The following is a 23848-nucleotide window of genomic DNA, read 5'->3' on the forward strand; positions in this document are numbered from 1 at the left end:
AAATCTGCTGCGGACAGTATGAACATTATCTGCTTTCCACTCTACTCCCACTGAACTGAGATAGTTGGCTTCTTCCACAAAAGGTTTAAGAAATACATTCATGATTGGGTTTATTGTATCCACCCAGACACCAGCAAGGAAAAGATACTTTTGTCGAAGATTTGGTGGAAGTTCATTAATTCTTATATATATAGGCAAAGCCTCCAATTTTGCACCTTTAGTAATTTTTACACCGTCAAGATTAAAGACATATGTGTAGTCGTACTCTGATCGCACAATACCATTTTGTAATAGTTTATTGTATTCTTGTCCATCAAAAATATCTTGCAAAGAATTAGGATTATGCTTTTTCCTTGATTGACGACACTTTAGTTTATCAGAAATTCCTGGAATAGTAAGGAACTGCTGAAATTGTTTCTTTAAATCTAAGGTAATGAAATATTTAACATTGTTTTTTGTTCTTCTGTTTCCACATTTACAAACAACTTGATAATTTAATTGTTCTCTGAGTCCCAAGTAATTCAAGCATTTGTTACAGTATGCATGATATCGTATCATTGTTGAATCTCTACGTATAGTTTTCCATAACTCTTTTTTTGATTTTGGTAAACATTTTATATCGACAAGAGCATTTTGTGACTGAAGATGGTGAACAATATTTTCATAGGTCCAGCTGTGACGAACACTCAAAGCCAGAGTAAGTACAAGTATATCCCTTACTCGGACATCATTAGACAATTGTAGAGAAGTATCCAATCTTGAGTGATCAAGACTTACAAAGTTGGGTATATTATCAGCATAGTTGTTCTCTTGACCATTGTCTGTTTCATGTTCACTGCATTCAACACTCACATCATCGCACTGAAAAGAAAACAGACATGAAGTTGATGCACAAAGATATATTAATATGCCTTAATATATGAAGTTTCACCAAACATTGACAAATTGAAATGGATATTTAGATATTCTTGCATTATCATTATTGATAAAAAATATATTATAATTTTATATAAAAATATTATTTATATACATATATATATATATATATATATATATATATATATATATGTAAATATATTTATTATTGTATATATAAGTTATTGTTAATGTCATTAATTTGGATAAATACATTAATATATTTTATCTTTTACATTATGTCAAATTGTCAAATACAGTTGTAAGCCATGATATACAAATACTTTGATATAGTATAAAAAAATTGCAAAAATGTAATTTATATGTTACAATATTAATGCGTTTATCTGGAACATGCAAAACAAATTATAACTAGTGCTATAAGGATAATAAAACTCAATAACTATAATTTTTCAGAAAACAAGATGGAAAAAAACTAAAAATTTCAAAAATATAATTCTTTATAATAATATTGCTGTGATAGATATACTCACTTCATTAATGTTGACTTCAGGTTCATCGAATACTTCGTCTACCTCTGAATAAAAGATTCATCGAATACTTCATCTACCTCTGAATTTTGAGTAAAAGATTCATTGAGTACTTCATCTACCTCAGAATCTTGAGTAAAAGATTCATCGAGTACTTCATCTACCTCGGAATCTTGAGTAAAAGATTCATCGTGTACTTCGTTTGCTTTGAAATCTTGAATAAGAGATTTATCTGATACTTTATTTTCTTTGTAATGTTGAATATCTTGCAAACGTCTTTTCTTGTGACGTTTGAAAAACGTTGCTCGACTAATTGTCATTATGACCAATATTATAACTCATAATATTATAACTCATAACTCATGGTTATCTATCTGAAATTTAAAAAATGACTAATCTAATATAGCTTAATTAAAATAAACTCACATGAGTATTGCTTTGCATTGTTTGTTTGTTATACTTTAGACACTTGACACACAATGACACTTGACAGCTATTTGAGAATTATTCTTACCAAAACAGTTCATAAAAATAAATTGATGCACGAGCACTAGTATTTTTCTGCCGACTAAAAATTGCCAGAGCTAACTTAATAAATGTGCGGAAAGATTGCTGAGTGCTCTTAAGTGAAAATTGAATGATAAGGAACGAACGTGCATGAATGAATTGCGTAATATGTCCTGGAGAACGAAAGCTCCTCGGTTCTAGGTGATAATTTTTAAAAATTTTAGGTGAGTTATTAAAATAATAACAAAGTGTGCTGTCTGAAATATCCTTAAATATAATTACATTTTAAATTAACAAAAATAACAAAATGAATAAATTATAAATATTGAAAATCTTATATTAAAAATATATTTCAAAATAGATTTCTGATTTCTAACATTTATACTTACAATTTAAAATTGTATTTGATTAATTCGATTGAATAAAATCAATCGGGGACTTCATGTGGAGTCTTTAAAGCACGAATAAACTGAACGTACTGTCCATTGCCGCATTGAAAAATGTAATCCTGCTGTTGCATTAAGATAGCATCAATTACGCCTTTGATATCAATTGAGAGATTCACAAGAAGAATAACCTTCACTTGCACAGTTTGTAAGAATAAAAATGTAATTGTTATACTAAAAATAAAAAATCTATTTTAGTTACATTTCTTTCGATTAGAATTTTTCAATTTTTTTGTAAATATTTTGATTATTAATACCAGTTTCGATTAATACTGCACCACTTAACCACAGTATATCCAGTAGCGCAACTCTCTGTCGGCACCTTTGATGTCTGTGAAGTCTAAAATGGAGTGCGCATGCGCGAAGTAAGCGAGTAAATCCAGTAACGCCATCTGGACTTTTTTCTCACTCTTTCTCCTTCGCTTCATTTTCTTTCTTTTTTCAACATATTACTAAATGTAAAAGAAGCAAATTTTAGTAAAAATTATATATAATAACAATGTAATACACAAAGATAAATAAAAGAAAAAAGATACAAAATTTATAAAATTATATATAACATAATAAACAATATATGTATAAGTACATTAATAAATAATGAAATATATCATATATAAAAAACATTAATATGTAACTATTAAATAAAGACATATTTAAAACATTTTTAATATTAAGTATAAATGTACTTATTAATAAATATGCATTTTTTATAATGAATATAATTTATTTCACACATACATACATACATGCATATATGTAACATAATTAAAAGGTAAAAAATAAGTACATTATTTTATAATACTAATAATATTATAATAATAATTTTATTTACGCAATTATAAGACTTTTACACTTATTTTACAAAATTATGTGATAAAAATCTATCATCATAAATCTAAACATTTATTATGAGTCGCAAATAGAAAACTTAACTCCTCCTTTTCTTCAACTCTATCAATTATCCATACCTCAGCTACTCGATCCACCTCGGTATGAATTAGATAAAGGAAAAAAAGAAAGAGAAAAGCTCTCTTTGTATAATCACTTACAATTAGAACAATACAGTAACTTCATATTTTCTCCCAATTCTTGAATTATCTTGCTTGTATTCCAGCTATATCACCATGGAAAATGTTTCATCCTACAGAAACAATTTAAAATTATAAATAATTAAAGTATATTCGTACAAATATTTAAACTGTATTATATGTTGCTAAGTTTACACACACACAACATGCAATAAATATAAAGTATATACCTTATTTTCACACAACATGCAATAAATATGGAACTTATTAAATAAAGCGCACACATACGTATATATATATATATACACACACACACACACACACACACACACACACACACACACACACACACACACACACACACGTAATAGTAACAGAATGAAAGAATATATATATATATATATATATATATATATATATATTTATATATTCTTTCATTCTGTTACTATTATTATATAATAGCAATAGAATGAAAGAATCGAATAACAACTAGTGCAACAAAAAGAATTAAGAAAACATGCAGTTATATATTTATATTAAGGTAAACCTATTACACCACAAACTTATTATGCAATTAAAAAACATATTATTACATGCATTCAATTAACATGCTATTCAAAAACATGCTATCAAACTGAAATCTTGATAAATAATAAGTAATATAAATTTATAATACATAAGTTAACACACACACACATATAAATGCACATTATGAAAATAAGATTGTATAAATATAAAAATTATCAAATATAAAAAATTTATAGATGTAAAATATTTACAAGTTTTCTATTTTTTCTACTTATATTTTTGCAACTTTTATTGTGTTCAGATAATGTATAATAAATACGCATACGTAGAAACAGTTTTATCAAAAAAATTACGGGAAAATCTGGACATGGCGGTTCAAAAGAAACAGTTTGCGCAAGTTGAAGTAAATAGCCACCAATATTTTTTTTAAAACAATTATTTTCAAAGTTTTTCACAAATATCTCCTCCAACTTATATATATATGAACAAAAATTATTATTTGCTACATGTAAATTTCCAAATTGATTGTCTTGTTCATGAATATAAGCTCTAAAATGACAATATAAAGTAGTATCATCTAATACAGTCTTATTTTCATTTACATATTTTGTACAAGCATCACATAAATGAATTTCTATACATTTTTTTATCAAATATCCGCATACATATTTAAATGCATTTTCCTCTGACAGATCCATAACATAATAGTCATGATTTGGGATATCTAGAATTTTGAGTGGCGGAGATGAAATAATTTCTGTACATTCATTTATATATGGTGTTCCAATAATATTTAACATTTGGTCCTTATCTTCAATACAATTCTGTATTTCTGAATGTAGCAAAATTTTTGTACTAAAAAGTTTTTTAAAAGCACGCATAAACTGTATAGGTGTCGGATTAAAGCAATTGTCACCTTGTTGTCTTGTAGTGCCAAAAAAATTTTCTAAGCAATCCTGATTTATTCTACGTGTTTGAAGAAAAGGAAAATTACAAGATTTTAATTTATCCCATAATTGCATTATACTTCTAATAGTAATCTGCCAGGATTTAAAGCATTTAACTTTAACATGCAAACCATTGGCATTATAAACATTAATATGTTCTATGAAAAATAGCATTTCTTCTAAATATTTAATTTGTTTTTTACTTCCAGTAAAAACTTTTCCATATTCTTTTGGACTATTTACAGTTGAGGAATTTAATATATCAAATAATTTATCAAAATGATCTATTAAATCTATAGTGCCAACTGCTTCACTTGGAAGAAAACCGCAAGACATTTGTGTGCACATGCCAGCAGCTACTCGATTACTGAATACTTGGACAGCATATTTTACCTTCATTCTTTGAAAATTATTCGGTTCAATATGATATTTAGATAATTTAGGGGCCATTTTCATCCATTGTTTAGAGTCTCTCTTGTAAAATTCTACAATATGAGCCCATGATGCTGTTTTATTATTAAATTTAAAATCATATTTTAATAAATTGTTACGCGTCGCTTTGATTAAGTGAGGAGTATCAAAAATATAAAATATTTTCTCTTCATTTACTAAAAAGGTAGAATTTTGTGTCGAAATGCCCAATTCTCGAGATAGCTGCATAAAATTAGACCCCATATCTGTTACTAATGCATGCACTATAGCACCACAGTTTCGCAATTTTATTATAATATTAAATAATATATCTCTCAGAACGTTGCTTCGACATGTCGTTTCTATAAAACAATAACAAACAGGAATCTTCCAATTTCCTGCTATACTTCGTGCCATTACAACTAATGCACTTTTTGCGGGTTTAGATAATTTTTCATAACCCGTATCTTCGAAACCTATTATTTCATCCCGCGATACATTGTAAAATAAATGAGCCTTTAAACTCATTTCATCTACGCATAATATACAATGTTTTTCAATAGATGCAAGTGATTTTAATTTTAAAGTTAAAGCGTCAAAAATTTTATTATTAATACCCGGTATAATATTCCAGGAATTAGTGAATAATTGAAGCGAACGCACCGAAGGCAAAGCAAATTCTTTTATTAAGTTTTTATAATTGCGCGGGCTGCAAAAATATAAAGATAACGCAAACTTTTTAAAATCTGAATTATATCTTCTTCCATGTTTATTTTTTGTCAAAGCATCGATCTGAGCAGTTAATAATTTTTCAAAATTTCCCGAAAATAACTTACTGCCTAATTTGCGAACAATAATTACGTCGCTTTCTTCTTCTGCCGATGTCCTCTTCTGCTGGATTAATTTCTTTTTTAATCGTCGAACAGTCTGTTGCAATTTCTTGTTTTGCTTCTTTAGTTTCAAAACTCTTGATTCTAGTTTCTTCTCTCGACTATTCTTCGATGAAATTTTTATTGCAGGATGTACATTACTAGACGTGCTCCTGTAACATACCCAATTTATTAAAGATAAACAAAAAAAAGAAAATTTGCTAAAAAAAGTTACTGTTTTACAAATAAACATGACAAGAATATTATAAACAAATAATAGATTACATGAGATCTTTATATTGCAAAGTAAAAAAATTAAAAATATTATAAAATTGAATAATTTAGTATCATTAATATTAAATAATAAAAATCATCAAATTATTATGAAAAATACCATTATGAGGTGAAATAATGTTAATATATAAATTATATTTTAATAATTATTTATTAAAATTCATATTTTAAAAATATTAAACACATACGCACGCCATACACACATACACACATCTTTTATTATTGTATAAAAAAAAACTTACGGTTGAGTTTCAGCATTTATATCCGTAGGCGATAATTTGGAAGATGCCATATGACTGGAAAATATAACATAATTTTATAATTAAAAAATATAACATAATTTTATACTATTCTTATTCAAAGTACAAATGAAAAGTATTTTATAATTATTGTTACCTTTTTTCGTTTTCTTCTTGTGTTAATGCAGATTCTATTTCTATATTTCTATAAAAAAAATGCATGTATATTATATACTAGAAAAATATTGTATGTTATGATAAAACATATAATAATATATTTAGATTTTATTTACCGACATATTTCCTCTTGTTGAATTATATTTTCTTCTCTTTCCTGCATTGCTTCTGCTTCCACTTCTGTTTCTGCTTGTATATTTTTTCAAAAATATTTAAATTTTCAAATTTTAAAAATTATTCTTATAATAAATGCAAAAAATAGCTTATTATATTTTTTTACTATTACTGGATATTGTTTTAATTATATACACATATATATGTATATACATGTGTGTGTGTGTGTGTGTGTGTGTGTGCGCGTGCGTGCGTGCGTGCGTGCGTGCGTGCGTGCGTGCGTGTGCGTGTGCGTGTGCGTGTGCGTGTGCGTGTGCGTGTGCGTGTGCGTGTGCGTGTGCGTGTGCGTGTGCGTGTGCGTGTGTGTGTGTGTGTACAGGGTAGGCCATTTTAATTTACGCACTGAAATATCTCAAAATCCATAAGTTTAAGACAAAAATGTTTGAAACAAAAGTTGTATGGCTTGAAGGGGGCCATCAGATGGTGGCAATGATTTGACCTTGGAGAATCATTTGAAGGTCACGTGAAAGTCATCGTCAATTTCTTAAGTGGAACCCCCTATTTTTTATTACATATTCTTGTAGCTTATCTCGAGAGATTTCCAAAACACTATAATTAAGTCATCTTTCATTCAGTACTTTGTGAGTTATAAGACTTGAAATAATTGCTCAAATTTACATAAACCATAAAATATCTCGTAAAATATTCACTGTTCGATGATCTTACCTCAATACTTTTAGGCACAAAATAATGAGAGGAATCCATTGGTTTAAAAAAATACATAGTTAACATTAAGAAGAGATATGTAACTGTTAATTGCAAATTACACATTTTTTTCTTAAAGATAACTATGTATTTTTTTTTACACCAATGGATTCCTCTCATTATTTTGTGCCTAAAAGTATTGAGGTAAGATCATCGAACAGTGAATATTTTACGAGATATTTTATGGTTTATGTAAATTTGAGAAATTATTTCAACTCTTATAACTCAAAAAGTACTCAATGAAAGATGACTTAATTGTAGTGTTTTGGAAAGCTTTCCAGGTAAGCTACAAGAATATGTAATAAAAAATAGGGGGTTCCATTTAGGAAATTGACGGTGACCTTCACGTGACCTTCAAATGACTCTCCAAGGTCAAATCATTGCCACTATCTGATGGCCTCCTTTAAGCCATACAACTTTGGTTTGAAACATTTGTCTTAAACTTATGGATTTTGAGATATTTCAGTGCGTAGATTAAAATGGCCTACCCTGTATATACAGGGTGACCCATTTTAACTTAGGCAGCCAAATAACTCGAAAAATAAGCAAGATAGAGAAAAATGTTTTAGACAAAAGTTGTATGGTTTCGAGGGGGCCATAAGATGGTATCATTGGTTTGACCTTGAAGAGTCATTTGAAGGTCACGTGAAGGTCACTTCAATTTTTTTAAATGGAACATCCTATATATTTTTGTATATTCTTGTAGCTCATCTCGAGAGCTTTCCAAAACACTATAATTAAGTACATTTTCGTTAAGTACTTTTTGAGTTATGAGGCTTGAAATAATTTCTTAATTTTACATAAACCGTAAAATATCTTGTAAAATATTCATTTTTCGATTACCTTACCTTAATAGTTTTATGTACAAAATAATGAGAGGAATCAATTGGTGTAAAGAAAACACATAGTTGTTTCGAAGAAAAAATATGTAATTTGCAATTAACAATTCCATATTTTTTCTTAAAAACAACTATGTATTTTCTTTAGACCAATTGATTCCTCTCATTATTTTGTACATAAAAGTATTAAGGTAAGATAATCGAAAAATGAATATTTTACAAGATATTTTACGGTTTATGTAAAATTAAGAAATTATTTCAAGCATCATAACTCAAAAAGTACTTAACGGAATGGTACTTAATTATAGTGTTTTGGAAAGCTCTCGAAATAAGCTACAAGAATGTACAAAAATATATAGGGTATTCCATTTAAAAAAATTGAAGTGACCTTCACGTGACCTTCAAATGACTCTTCAAGGTCATACCAATGATACCATCTTATGGCCCCCTCTAAACCATAAAACTTTTGTCTAAAACATTTTTCTCTATCTTGCTTATTTTTCGAGTTATTTGGCTGCCTAAGTTAAAATGGGTCACCCTGTATAAAATTAAAACAATATCCGTAAAATAATATTATATATATATATATATATATATATATATATATAATATTTTAATATATTATCAGGGATTACCTATTAAAAATTATGAAAACTAAACAAAATTATAAATAAAAACTTACTCAAAAAATATAGTTGGTACAGCATCTGGATGTAAACGAAGTTTGCTCTTCTTTATAAACCATTTTTCTTCAAAATGGAGATGGCATAGTGTACAATTGTTGTACGCATAATTTGGACCTTTTGGTTCTAAATCCAGCCTATTGGATGCTTTTATCCATTGCAACCATCTGTAATGTAATAACAATTTGTTAATGTAAAAAGAAGTTATATATAAATAAATTTGAAAATTTGCAAAACTTTATATATAATATTTACAAGCATACATTTAATTTTAAAAGACAAATCAATTTGTTACAAATAATTAAAATAAGAGAATAATATACCTGTCATGTTCCTTCGGAAATCTAAAAAAGTGACGTTTTTCTTGAATGCTGGAATTCATGCATCTTGATACAGCACACCATTGCTTACTTTTTTTATTCATCTTGATATTTTCAACAAACGCCAAAAACAGCAATATCTGAAACAAAGCTAAGATCAAAGTGCTCTTCCTATAAGAAAATAGAAAATCTATATAAATATTTATATAGGTTAACTATTTTCTCTAAGGATAATGCCTCAATCAGCTTTCACTATTTTTTTCGACTTCACTTGCACTTCACATTCACTGTACAACACTATTTTTAAAAGTTTTTTAATGTTGCATTCAAATTGTTTTCTGATACTTTCAAAATGCACACAGGTATTCACAAAACCTTTAAATGCAGAGAGAGAGCGAGAGAGAGTGACCGTAAACAATGAAGGAGAAAGTGAGAGGAAAGTTCAGATGGCGGTACTGTGTTTACTCGCTAACTTCGCGCATGCGCACTCCATTTTGGACTTCACAAATTTTAGGGAGTTGCGCTACTGGGTATACTGTGACTTAACCTAAAACTAGCAAAGCAAAAATCACTGTGTGTCTAGAGTAGGCTATGTAACACAACTGACAAGCTGACTAGCGCAGAAGCGCGATCTTGTTTCTGCGCATCTGATTGGCTTTTCTCGAAAAGCTGTACGTTCATTGGATATCGCGCATCACGTTATCGCGCTGGTTTGCCAAAGTTATAACATAACCATAACGAATAGCCGGCTGGAATTAACGAAGCATCAACGGACACCGGGGAGTCGGCGATTATTATTCCAACATTGTCCGACATCGAAACGATATAGACGTCTCTCTGAAATTCACGGTCGTGTGTTCGCTTACTTTTACGGTTTCAGTTGTAAGCCAGTCGTCATCGGTACTTATTTCCCGATTTTGTGATCGATCTCTCTGTAACGCGTGTCACGTGGCTATTGCCGCGTATACGATTTTGTGCATGAAATACTCAATTATTATATCATATCACGTGTTCTTTATTGTTTCGACGAATTTACGTGATATAATATGTTATGTTTTTATTTAAGCACAATGTCGGGAGGAAGTCATTTTTTTGTATTAGCAAAGAATTTAAAAACGACGAAATGGAAGAAAATTTGGTCGACCGATTTATATAATATTAACGATAAATTAGAATACTGGCCTTTCCATCCTTCTCATCCAAAGGATTTTGCCGAAAAGACAGAATATGGATGTATCGAAGATCACAATACTAGAGGGAAGTTAATGGTGAGGTATTACATTCTTTACATGTCAGGTAAGTAAAATTTTCAACAAATCTGAAAAAGTTTCAAAGTTATGCAAGTGTAACTGTTTCTCATGACAGTATTTGTTTAGTAGCAAAAGCTCATTAATCTGATGATTTTGTTTTTCAGATTTTGAAGATGAGATCGATTGTGCTATGAATCAAGGTCATGTAGACAATGTACGAATTCTCAACCCTAAAAGACGCAAGACACTGACACCATCTGAACACCCTTTGTCAGAATATGTTCGTAAAAAGGAGACTGAAAATGTGAAGAAGATTGTAAATTTTCGTGTCATTTTCAGTGTCATTTTATATGTACAAGTGAATTGTTTTAATCAAAGCTAAATATTTTCTTCTTTAATGTACAGGCTTCCTCTAAAGTTGCAAAAGCTTCAGCTGCAGCTCGTGTTAATACTAATATTGTGACTACATTCATGGCAAATAATTCATCTGAAAGCCATCCACATTCAACAAACTCAGATTATTCTTCCAACAGTGATGTTCAGAATAAAATAAGTATTTGTCGCACATTTATTATATAATATGATACTTATAATATGATATTAAACTTAATATAATATAATATAATATATTAAACTTAATTTAATATAATAATATAATACTTAAACTTAATTAGATATAATAATATAATACTTAAGAGGATGCCGGAATACCGACAAAACGATTATTTTTTTCCATACCGAAATTTTTTTATTGATTGCACAGAATTATAATTCCTTCTCCACGATTAAAGTATATATAAAAACAAAGCAGGAACCTACTAGTTTTATGTCAAAAACAAAAAAAATTGAAAAATTACAGTTTTTTTATCAGCTTCTGACGTCAACCCGTAACAAAACTTGCTTAATATAAAAATGTTGCAGTTTATATGTACAAAATAACATAGTTTCCTGTTAGAGATTGCATGAAGGAATATAAATAAACTTTTAGAAATGAGTTTAGAATCGTAGTAAAAATAATTTCGGTACGAAAAATTTTCATGCATATTGTTGAGTGTGAGACTGCGATACAAGAGTAAAACAGAGCAGTAGATTAGTTGCTCGCTATCGCGACAGACGGCGCTATAGTCGGTTTGCGTGACAAGGAGAGTCAATCTCGTACCATCATTCTCTTTCATCTTGCGTGTAAAGGCTCGTACACACTTGCAACAGAACACCGTAACTGCAACGTCGTCGCATAACACCGACGCAATGTATGGACGATACCCCGTAACCTCGCACCGAACATTCAAGCGTAACATAAATGTTCGCGCGATGAGTTACACCGCGTCCCGTCGCTTGTCGGTATTATTGCGCCACATCAAAAGATGTTACGCAGCGAAGACACGCGTCGTTTGGACGAGCTTCAAACAGATGAACATAACATATAGCACATGCATCGGTGATCTACATCATCATTGTCGCCAGTACATTTGAGTATATACTAGCGTTCAACATGGAATGGAACGAAGAAACCACTCTTCGATTCGTTGACATTTATAAAGGCAATAATTTACTGTGAACTCCAAAAAACCAGAATTATTATAACAAAATAATGAGAAATGATGCTTGGCTTGATATAAACAAGCAAAGAGTCTTACCTCACGACTGCTACGAACATAGTGGGACGCAAAAATGTTCTCGTTCGCGACGACGTGCGGTTCGGGTGATAATTTTTCTCAAACATGTACGCGTAACATTACCCCTACCCGATCTTGTTTATGATTATGTTGCAGTTACGATGTTCTGTTGCAAGTGTGTACGAGCCTTAATAGTATACTTCAGTATACATGTACGCGCACATTAAAGCATTACATTCTTGTTTTCTTTCTCAAATTCCGCGTCATAGATACTCGCTGTCACGCAGCGGCGTAACAATCGTACGCGTAACAAGCTGCGGGAAAACAGCGTTACAACGAGTTACGTAGAAAATATTCTGTGTAAGTTATACATATACACAATATATATATATATATATGTGTGTGTGTGTGTGTGTGTGTGTGTGTGTGTGTGTGTGGGTGTGGGTGTGTGTGTGTGTGTGTGGGTGTGTGTGAGTGTGTGTATGTATAGACGTATGTATGTACAAAAGTGATGCGAAAATTACGTGAAGAAGCGAGAAGATAATAAGAACGATCAAAATAACAATAAGAGCGAACGAGAAATAACACGAGCAACGAGGACTCGAACTCGAGAATCTGATCTTTCTTTCACACTATTATTTTCCTCTCGCTCACATCTATTACTGTTTCGCTCGCTCCTATTATTGTCTCGCTCGCATCTATTTACTGTTTCGCTCGCTCCTATTATTATCTCGCTTGCATCTATTACTGTCTCGCTCGCTCTCGATTCTTGGGTCCGCTTATCTTTTCGAGCTGTCTATCACGATTGTCAAGTGTGACGGAGAAAGCAAGACTATAAGTAGAGAGCGAGCGAGATGACCTATCATCAAAGAGTTCCGAAGTCTCTTACAATCGGTTTCTTCGCATCCTCTATCCATTTGCAATTCACGAAAATGTAAACATCTTATAAAATAAAAATTGAAACTTTTATTTTTAATTTCATCGGTTTGAAAATAATTTCAATGAATTAATGAGATTTTTGCGATTAAAATGATATCAAACACGACGTAAATCGGGTAATTTTTAATTAGTCTGATAATACAAGTTTTATAATTATAAATTTAACTAAATTTATGCCACTTATATTGTGTTTGATATTATTTTAATCGTAACATTCTCATTATTCTATTAAAATTACTTTCAAATGAATAAAAAATGCATTTCATTTTCTGACATATATTCGTGAATATTATAAATAAAGTCTCATGTAAGAGACTTCGCAATGTTCGACATCGGAAACTTTTTCGTTATTTATGATAATTTATAATAATTTATAATATAATAATTTACGACTTTAAATTGCTATAAAATAAAAACTAAAACTTTTATACTTTATTTGATCTTTTTTGATAAAAAGGGATTAATGAAATTTTTGCGTTTAAAATGACATCGAACATAATATATTTCGGATAACTTTTACTTATTGTTATATAAGTAAAAGAATGTATCTAATTGAAAATTATTCGAATAAAATGTTGGGTTGTTTAATGTGATTTTAGTCGTAAAAATCATATTAATTCTAAAATTATATTCAGTAAGATAAATTAAGTAATGTAAAAATTTTAGTTTCAAATACATTTTCAATGTTATTAATTGTGGTGTTCACATGACGTCTCCTGGTCTAAATATGGTCGATATAATTAATATTAAATGATCTATATATTGTGCAGTGAAACAAATTATCTTAATTTATTATACATATTAAAATTATTTATTTATTTATTTCACATATTTAAATGTACCAGAAGATGTCATGTAAACATCACAATTGATAACATTGAAAATGTATTAGAAACTAAAATTTTTACATTACTTAATTTATCTTACTCAACATATTTTAGAATTAATATGGTTTTTACGACTAAAATCACATTAAACAACCCAACATTTTATTCGAATAATTTTCAATTAGATACATTCTTTTACTTATATAACAATAAGTAAAAGTTATCCGAATTATATTGTATTCGATGTCATTTTAAACGGAAAAATTTCATTAATCCCTTTTTATCAAAAAAGATCAAATAAAATATAAAAGTTTTAGTTTTTACTTTATGGCAATTTAAAGTCGTAAATTATTATAAATAACGAAAAAGTTTCCGATGTTGAACATTGCGAAGTCTCTTACATGAGACTTTATTTATAATATTCACGAATACATGTCAGAAAATAAAATGCATTTTTTATTCATTTGAAAGTAATTTTAAAAGAATAATGAGAATGTTGCGATTAAAATAATATCAAACACGATATAAATCGCATAAATTTAGTTAAATATATAATTATAAAACTTGTATTATCAGACTAATTAAAAATTATCCGATTTACGTCGTGTTTAATATCATTTCGCAAAAATCGCAAAAATCTCATTAATTCATTAAAATTATTTTCAAACCGATGAAATTAAAAATAAAAGTTTCAATTTTTATTTTATAAGATGTTTACATTTTCATGAATTCGGAATGGATAGAGGAAGCGAAGAAACCGATTGTAAGAGACTTCGGAACTCTTTGATGATAGGTCATCTCGCTCGCTCTCTACTCATGGTCTTGTTTTCTCCGTCACACTTGACAATCGTGATAGACAGTTCGAAAAGATAAGCGGACCCAAGAATCGAGAGCGAGTGAGACAGTAATAGATGCGAGCGAGACAATAATAGGAGCGAGCGAGACAGTAATAGATGCGAGCGAGAGGAAAATAATAGTGTGAAAGAAAGATCCGATTCTCGAGCTCGAATCCTTGTTGCTATTTCTATCTCGTTCGCTTTTATTGTTATTTCGCTCGTTCTTATTACCCCGCTTCCTCATGTAACTCTCGCGTCACTTTTATACATACATACGTCCATACATACACACATCCACACTCACATCCACCCACCCACACACACACGCACGCACACACACGCACGCACACACACACATATATATACGTATATATATATATATATATATATATATATATATATATATATATATATAGACACACACACACGTACAGATTATATATTTTACCAGATGCGGTTTGCATGTGTGCTCTGGTTATTAAAATATTTATTTCAGAGGCGATCTATTCGTGAGCTGATTATTAAAAAAAAATCCAGAGGCGATTTAATTCGTGTGCTGGTTGTTTTTAGAAATATTTCATACCAGATGCGGTTTGCATGTGCGCTCTGGTTATTAAAATATTTATTTCAGAGGCGATTTATTCGTGAGCTGATTATTAAAAAAAAATCCAGAGGCGATCTAATTCGTGTGCTGGTTGTTTTTAGAAATATTTCATACCAGATGCGGTTTGCATGTGCGCTCTGGTTATTAAAATATTTATTTCAGAGGCGATCTATTCGTGAGCTGATTATTAAAAAAAATCCAGAGGCGATCTAATTCGTGTGCTGGTTATTCAAAAAAAATCCAGAAGCGATTTAATTCGTGTGCTGGTTTAAAAGAATCCAGAGGCGATTTAATTCGTGTGCTGGTTGTTTTTAGAAATATTTCATACCAGATGTGGCTTGCATGTGCGCTCTGGTTATTAAAATATTTATTTCAGAGGCGATCTATTCGTGAGCTGATTATTAAAAAAAAATCCAGAGGCGATCTAATTCGTATGCTGGTTTAAAAGAACCCAGAGGCGATTTAATTCGTGTGCTGGTTATTGAAAAAAAATCCAGAGGCGATTTAATTCGTGTGCTGGTTGTTTTTAGAAATATTTCATACCAGATGCGGTTTGCATGTGCGCTCTGGTTATTAAAATATTTATTTCAGAGGCGATCTATTCGTGAGCTGATTATTTAAAAAAAATCCAGAGGCGATCTAATTCGTATGCTGGTTATTCAAAAAAAATTCGAAAAGCGATCTTAATTTGTGTGCTGGTTACTTTCAAAAATGTTTTACATCAGATACGATTTGCCTGTGCATTCTGGAAGCGAAATTTAAACGAAATTTAATTCAGAGATCATAAAGACACTGCCTCAACTAAAAGGCATATTTGATAAGAATAAAAATCCAGATAAAATGAATCATTGAACCGATTTTTACACGTTATAAGAGAATTCTTATTTTGAAAGTGTGCTATATTATATTGCGATAATTCTTATATAATTGTAGCATGTCATATAGCGACAAAAGCTAACAAATTATTGGAGCAAATTATACTGATCGCTGGCGATTTTTTTTGATGACACCAAGCTTCGAATGTACGATAGCCTACCTGGCTATGTGGTCTTTATTGGTGCCTAAAAAAATTACTTTCATTGCCGTTGCCTACAAATAATAAAATATTTATTTCAGAGGCGATTTAATTCGTGTGCTGGTTATTGAAAAAAAATCCAGAGGCGATTTAATTCGTGTGCCGGTTATTCAAAAAAATCCAGAGGCAATTTATTCGTAGGCTGGTTGTTTTTAGAAATATTTCATATCAGATGCGGTTTGCATGTGCGCTTTGGTTATTTAAAATATTTATTTCAGAGGCGATCTATTCGTGAGCTGATTATTGAAAAAAAAATCCAGAGGCGATCTAATTTGTATGTTGGTTATTCAAAAAAAATTCGAAAAGCGATCTTAATTTGTGTGCTGGTTACTTTCAAAAATGTTTTACATCAGATACGATTTGCCTGTGCATTCTGGAAGCGAAATTTAAACGAAATTTAATTCAGAGATCATAAAGACACTGCCTCAACTAAAAGGCATATTTGATAAGAATAAAAATCCAGATAAAATGAATCATTGAACCGATTTTTACACGTTATAAGAGAATTCTTATTTTGAAAGTGTGCTATATTATATTGCGATAATTCTTATATAATTGTAGCATGTCATATAGCGACAAAAGCTAACAAATTATTGGAGCAAATTATACTGATCGCTGGCGATTTTTTTTGATGACACCAAGCTTCGAATGTACGATAGCCTACCTGGCTATGTGGTCTTTATTGGTGCCTAAAAAAATTACTTTCATTGCCGTTGCCTACAAATAATATAATATTTGAAAAGCTTCGACTTGATAGCATATGCTGTGAAATTTATGCTGCGGCTTTCACTATACTACTATAAACTATAGCCTTAGAAGGAAATCCTTGTAAGGAAAAATATTTCAATAATGTGAAATGTAGAAAGCAACATTTTTTTTAAATTATAGCAGAAAGTAAATTGCCTTTTCCAAAGTGACAAATTATTCATATATCTTACGTTTATCATATCTGATCACGATATTCCAATGAATATCGTTAGAAAAAGACGCCTCAGTACAAATATCTCATTTGCATATATCGGAGAGACGAAAAAAATATATATTATGGTTGCGTCTGGAAATGGACGATGAAACCTATTATATTATCGATATAAATCTATCATTTCGATGCTTTTGAAACAAAGAATGTATTATGAAAATATTTATATTATTTATAAATTTTACGACATTACATCAATTTGCATAAAACATTTTATATTGTTAGCTTTTGATTATATCGATTTAACAAACGTCGTGCATAAATTGTAATTTGCAGAAAGTTATATGCAAATATCTTTTTTATTGTATATACAGAATGTCGTAGAGTACTATACATATATAAGCGCTTGTGAGGAGCGCAGTAAATTGAAGAAACAAGTCCCATAGCATTTTACGATTTTCGCAATAATAGAAATTATAAAATAAATAAATTATATAATAATATTAAATAAAATCGAACGAATGTATATCTACGTGTGTGTTTGTGTGTTTGTGAGAGAGAGAGAGAGAGAGAGAGAGAATATCGTATTCGTAAAATTTATAAGTATATAATATTTATAAATATTGTCACAATATATTTTTATTATATATATAAAGAAACATAGCTAAATGAGAGCAATGATATTAGAATTATGTTTAAATATGTACGCAATAAAGATAGATCTATGCTCTAAAATCGTTGCTTGTGCGAGACGATAGAGCAGTGAAGATGCAACATATTTTTTGTTCCAATAAACACAATGTAAAGAAAAGCTTTCACATTGCTCTTTCTAAAATATGCATGTCTTTTTATTCTAGAAAATACTGTCGGTAACATAACTATAAGTGTTGGTAATGTACCGACACTTTTAGTTATGTTAAAATGAGGGCGCCTACCCGTCGGAGTTCGGCTGCGACTCCGGCATCCTCTTAAACACTTAATTGTATGTTAAGAACCGCATGTCAGAAATCTCTGTAAGCTCGATAAACACCAATTCTAAGAAACTGAGTCAATTACAATGAATGCTGCTTCATCTTTACCAATAATCGTATGTAATATATACAACAGTATAGATCCTAACTGTGAATGATACATATTATCTAATTTTACAGAATTAAATAAAAAATTAATAGCATTATTATATATCTGAAATTATCTTATCTCGATCAAAATTTAAATATTATTTCTGCTTCTGCTAAAGATGTGTGTTTTCTATCAATAATTGCTACAATAAAACGCTATTTTTAGGCAAACTATTTATTTAGATTGGAGAAAAATGTAACACAATTTGTAGCACAGATTATCTCGACAAACAACTACAGATTTCTACATTGCAGCATAAACTTGCCCAACTTACGAAAGACCTTAAAACTGCGAGAGAGGATCTTGTAACAAAAAACTTGAAAATGGAAGAACTTCAGGATCAACTCAAGCAATTATTAGAATCCAATAAACCTACAATAGAAAATAATGATAAGCTAATAAAACAATTGATAAAGTAAATAGAGGACAAAATACTCACAATGGTTGTAGATATGAAATTTACTTTTTGGAATATTCTGTTATTCTAAAGCATTTGATAAATAACGAATTCTGATTGTAGAGCTTCAGAATCAGCTGACGCAACTATTAGAATTCAAGTCAACTATGTTACAAAATAACGAGAAGCTAATCAAAGAGCTGACGAAGGAATTGGGAGATAAAATACTGATAGTAATTACAGGTATAAAATTTCTTTAAAAATATATTTTTTGAAAAATTTAAATATAACTACTTTTTTAACATTTTTCATCAATAATATGTTGTAATTTTATATTTTATATAACATCAGACATTTTAGTTAAATTATAAATTATAAAACTGTTTTATACTATGCAACTTTTTGGTAGCATTAAAAAATAATACATTTTCTGTTTGCAAAAAAATTTTTAATTTAGTATACAATTTGTCTAGATAATCAGGGATGGGAAAGTTACTTTTTAAAAATAACTCGTTACTGTTACTCGTTACCGAGTAAAAAAAGTAACTCGTTATCGTTATTAGTTACTTATTTTTAAAAGTAACTAGTTACCGTTACCGTTACTTCAAAAGTAACAGTTCGTTACTTTTCCCGTTACTTTTAATGTTAAAACAAGATAGAATTAAATAAAAAATTTACTTTGGTAATATTTTTTATTAAAATATTAATATAAAAGCAACAAATTCTTTATTTTAAATTTACAAAACCGTAAAAAAATTAAAGAGATATAGATTTTAAAGCACTTAACATGTAACTTCACATGTAAATAAAAAAATTTTAATTTAAATTTAAATTTATAAATACAGTTAAATTTACATTCTTTTTGTGCTCTCGTCCGATATTACGTCAAACTTAAAAGCTGGCCAATCACATCCATTCCTCAGAAGAATGAAATAACTGTGATTGATGTCATTAATCGCTCCAGAGGTGTCTGTGAAGCTGGCAGGACAATCTATGAATTTCAAAAAAATACTAAGAGTTCTGATAGCATTTTTCATAGTTCTACAGTTCCTGATAAAAATTAAAAAGAGTTCCGCATTCCTTATATTAAAAAATTGAAATCGAAAAAATGTGCTAACTTCGCGAATCTAGCACGACACTCTTCCCTCCAAAGTACCAAAACGCGTTGAATATTATTTTTAGCAAGAGTTCCCGACAGTTCTGCTATAGTTCAGCCTATATATGCAATTTCAGATCGATATTCTAAAAATTAATAATTTTTTATGAATTTTTAATGTTCTTGACCAGCACGACAATTAGTGAAAATGTGTCGTGCTAATAATTTTCCGTATTTTTAATGGCAGTTCTGGACGGTTTTATAAAAGTTCTATTCTTTAGAAACATTTTTACGCAGAGTTTCGACAGTTTACTATTTTATAAATAATTATTTAAAAAATCTCTCTGCTTAAAAAATGTTTCTAAAGAATAGAACTTTTGTAAAACTGTCCAGAACTGCCGTTAAAACTACGGAAAATCATCAGCACGACATATTTTTACTAAGTGTCGTGCTGGTCGAGGACATTAAAAATTCATAAAAAATTATTAATTATTGAAATATCGGTCTGAAATTGCATATATAGGCTGAAGCAGAATTATTGGAAACTCTTGCTAAAAATAATAATATTCAACGCGTTTTGGTTCTTTAGAGGGAAGAGTGTCGTGCTAGATTCGCGAAGTTAGCACGACATTTTTTCGATTTCGATTTTTTAATATAAGGAATGCGGAAATGCTCTATATTATTATTTTAATTTTTATCAAGAACTGTAGAACTATGAAAAGTACTTTTAGTATTTTTTTTAAATTCGTAGATTGTCGTATCAGCTTCACAGACACCTCTCAGAGCAATAAATTTCATCCGAAATATTATCGAATTTTATATAAATGTCGGTCGATGACTAAAAATTGAATATGACAGAAATACAATGTCATAAGTATTTTCAAAATATGAAAAGTACCGGTAAAAGTAACTGTTAAATTCGTTATCGTTACTAAAAAAATGTAACTACGTTATCGTTACAGTTACAGAAAAAAAAATGTAACGCCGTTACCAGTCCGTTACCAAAAAAAAGTAACTATAACGATAACGGCGTTACAAGTAACGCGTTACTTCCCAACCCTGTAGATAATACAGTAGATAATATACAATAGATATTTTATGTTGCAGATGGATTGTCACAAAAAAACAAATCTAGTGTCAATGACAAATATGGTATTTATAAGCAAAGAAATGCAGTAGATCCAGAAGATGAGGAATTTAATGTACCCAAAGGAAAGGTAAGGTGAAATAAAAGCATATTTAGGTTTATAATTAAAGCTTTATCTATATTTTCATTGTCTCTTCTTTTTTGTTTTTTCTGCTTTCTGTAGATATATGTTGGTCATGAACAATTTATAAGTGAGAAGCACGTTAAAAAAATAGAAGAGAATGTATTCCGATTTACAACACGAGTTGATAAACTATGCAATTTAATTTGGGAAAATGAGTCCATAATGTGTATTGTACTGAGAACTGTGAAAATGGGAAACGAGTCTCTCCTGACCAGCTTGAAGCCATTACAAGTATTACTTATTTTTTTTCTATGACATGCTTTCTTTCCTTTAAAATTTAATTCTTTTAATTGTTTTATTTTGCAGACATTCTGCGTAGCATGAAATGGGTTGAAGAAGAAAAATGTGTAATCACCCATGATATCGTAAATCGACAAATACAAAAATATACATCTTATTGTCGCCAGCAAAAAAGGTTCAAAGCTCTACTCATTGAAGAACAAGAAGCAATAAAATGCGAGAAAGCAAGGAAAAGGAAAGAACGAGCGAAAACAAACGATGGTAAAAAGAAATTTGTTATTAAGGAAAGAAAGCGAATAGTTTTGGAAAGCAAACAAGGTCCTCAGAAACAAAAGCTAAATGATAATAAGGAGTTGAATGCAGAAAATGGCAGCGCAACAGAGGATGAGCCTGAACATCAAACCTGTTGTGAATCTCAGAATTCTCAAGAGATAATAAAATCACCTTTCACAGTAAGGGAATCTTTAAGTGAAGTGGAGAGAACAGAAGATGAGACTGATGAGGAGAGCGATCATACTAATTTTGAATCTTGTTACTGACAGTGCAAACGATTACATGTATATGTAGGTTTTATTACTTTTAGTTATTAATATCTATTTCAAATAGATCGTTTTATTTTAATTTAATTTTATTTTTAAAAATGCAATAACGGATTAATAGTACATAGTACTATGTGATATTATATTTTGTTTTATAATGAAAAAACAAAAGACTGACTCATTTGTGATATTGAAGTATTAAGCCATATCTATATATAGATATTTATGACTATGAGTTATAAATTTTTATTTGATATGTTTGGTTAGAATTATTTTTTATTTGTATGTTGATTTAAATATTTTTATTTTTATTAAAATTTGACAATTACACAAATAATTTAAACATTAAATAATTTTAACAAATAAAAAATGTCATGATGAATATTTTTATATATTTTAAATATAATACTTAAAAACAAATAGTGACTATACATGTGTATATTATTGCTATTATTATTATTAGATATTTAAATAATAAATAATAAGTATACACTTTGCCAGACGTTATTGTAATTTACTTCACTTGTAGTAAATTCTGTTTTGCATCAACTCCAAAAAATCAATAAATATCAGAAACCCGTATTTATGCAGTTACGTGAATATCAATGATAGACACAGACACACACACACACACACACACACACAACGCGCGCGCGCGCATTTATGTGTTTTTTTATGTATATTTGTATGTGTGTATGTTTATATATATTTATTTTTCCTACCCAGTAAGCAAAATGTTAACAAATTGCGTGCAAATTGGCAGCAAATTTAATCAAAATTCCACACCAAATCCATAGCCATCTGTGTCCGCATTAAGCTCGTGTTTTGCTAGCAAATCTTGCTGACATAACCTGACAGCAAATTGGTGACAAAACCCGAGCAAAGCTTGCTGACATGTTGACGTCAAATTGTCGGCAAAAACCGAGCAAGATCTACGCGCGCGCAATCTGACAGCATATTGACGGTAGAAACCAAGCATGATCTGCTTTTGACCAAAGTGCAATAAAATTTAATATTACAGAATAAGTTTTATTGGTAAATTATAATTTTCTTTTCATAAATAACTATGAAATGTAATGTTATATCGTAGTTATATCTCACGTAGCAAATTCTCTTTCAACTTAATTAAATTAATAATAAAGTAAATTGTGAAAATAATTAAATTTAATTTATAAAATTGAGACATAATTTATATGATAATTAAACTCTTGCTTTATGCTTCAAATAGGATAATTTTCCATTTATCCTGTTGATTCTAATCAGTTTAATATTCTCATATTAGGCTTGTATGAGATATCAAAAATTAAACCAATAGAAATATACTTTTGATCTTTTATTAATAGCCACTAGCAGGCTTTATATCTACTTCTAACAGAAATTTGATTGCGAGAAAGCGTGCATCGCGTAGCGGAAAGCGAAGGAATTATTGAATCAAGGCATCTAAATACCGATTATGCAGGTTTTGCTCGGTTTCTACCACCAATCTGCCGTCAAATTATGCGCGCAGATCTTGCTCGGTTTTTGCTGCCAATTTGACGTCAAGT

The 23848-nt window shown here is 29.7% G+C and overlaps 2 protein-coding genes across 7 annotated transcripts; one reads left to right on the plus strand and one right to left on the minus strand.

Annotated features, from left to right (window-relative positions):
* Window positions 1–574: 574 nt before the first annotated feature.
* On the minus strand, window positions 575–12843 carry LOC145975331 (52 kDa repressor of the inhibitor of the protein kinase-like). Of its 5 annotated transcripts, none has more exons than XM_083105722.1 (10): window positions 9253–9410; window positions 6969–7038; window positions 6833–6880; window positions 6679–6732; window positions 6110–6315; window positions 3409–3500; window positions 2617–2811; window positions 2303–2533; window positions 1410–1780; window positions 575–861 (listed from the first exon to the last, which is right to left on the minus strand). In XM_083105722.1, the coding sequence occupies exons 1-6, from the start codon at window positions 9275–9277 to the stop codon at window positions 3496–3498; spliced, it is 408 nt and encodes a 135-aa protein (XP_082961848.1). In that variant the 5' UTR covers window positions 9278–9410; the 3' UTR covers window positions 575–861; window positions 1410–1780; window positions 2303–2533; window positions 2617–2811; window positions 3409–3495. The 5 variants fall into 5 exon arrangements, with proteins under 5 accessions (XP_082961848.1, XP_082961846.1, XP_082961847.1 ...); XM_083105720.1 differs by having other exon boundaries at window positions 6969–7041; XM_083105721.1 differs by lacking the exons at window positions 575–861; window positions 1410–1780; window positions 2303–2533; window positions 2617–2811 and having other exon boundaries at window positions 3189–3500; window positions 6969–7041.
* LOC145975330 (uncharacterized) lies at window positions 9949–22503 on the plus strand. 2 transcript variants are annotated; one of them, XM_083105716.1, is made up of 9 exons: window positions 9951–10473; window positions 10640–10869; window positions 10988–12799; window positions 18497–18726; window positions 18927–19204; window positions 19282–19401; window positions 21362–21471; window positions 21565–21756; window positions 21832–22503. In XM_083105716.1, the coding sequence occupies exons 6-9, from the start codon at window positions 19326–19328 to the stop codon at window positions 21847–21849; spliced, it is 396 nt and encodes a 131-aa protein (XP_082961842.1). In that variant the 5' UTR covers window positions 9951–10473; window positions 10640–10869; window positions 10988–12799; window positions 18497–18726; window positions 18927–19204; window positions 19282–19325; the 3' UTR covers window positions 21850–22503. The 2 variants fall into 2 exon arrangements, with proteins under 2 accessions (XP_082961841.1, XP_082961842.1); XM_083105715.1 differs by lacking the exons at window positions 18497–18726; window positions 18927–19204; window positions 19282–19401; ... (1 more) ...; window positions 21565–21756; window positions 21832–22503 and having other exon boundaries at window positions 9949–10473; window positions 10988–11139; window positions 11229–11523.
* Window positions 22504–23848: the final 1345 nt, after the last annotated feature.

The sequence above is a fragment of the Camponotus vicinus genome, unplaced genomic scaffold (genome assembly GCF_025532165.1).
Source record: "Camponotus vicinus isolate PSW18456_S1 unplaced genomic scaffold, iyCamVici1.0 SCAF_8, whole genome shotgun sequence".
NCBI classification, from domain to species: domain Eukaryota; kingdom Metazoa; phylum Arthropoda; class Insecta; order Hymenoptera; family Formicidae; genus Camponotus; species Camponotus vicinus.

What these genes read in the sequence shown, in the direction of transcription:
- LOC145975330 (XM_083105715.1), top strand. Translation starts at nt 10,644, where the DNA reads ATGTCGGGAGGAAGTCATTTTTTTGTATTAGCAAAGAATTTAAAAACG. An exon ending in TTACATTCTTTACATGTCAG is followed by an intron (nt 10,870 to 10,987) that starts GTAAGTAAAATT and finishes TTTGTTTTTCAG; the next exon opens with ATTTTGAAGATGAGATCGAT. An exon ending in CTGAAAATGTGAAGAAGATT is followed by an intron (nt 11,140 to 11,228) that starts GTAAATTTTCGT and finishes TTTAATGTACAG; the next exon opens with GCTTCCTCTAAAGTTGCAAA.
- LOC145975331 (XM_083105717.1), bottom strand. Translation starts at nt 9,677, where the DNA reads ATGAATAAAAAAAGTAAGCAATGGTGTGCTGTATCAAGATGCATGAAT. An exon ending in GTACCAACTATATTTTTTGA is followed by an intron (nt 7,042 to 9,252) that starts GTAAGTTTTTAT and finishes AAAATATACAAG; the next exon opens with CAGAAACAGAAGTGGAAGCA. An exon ending in CAAGAAGAAAACGAAAAAAG is followed by an intron (nt 6,733 to 6,832) that starts GTAACAATAATT and finishes TATATTTTCCAG; the next exon opens with TCATATGGCATCTTCCAAAT.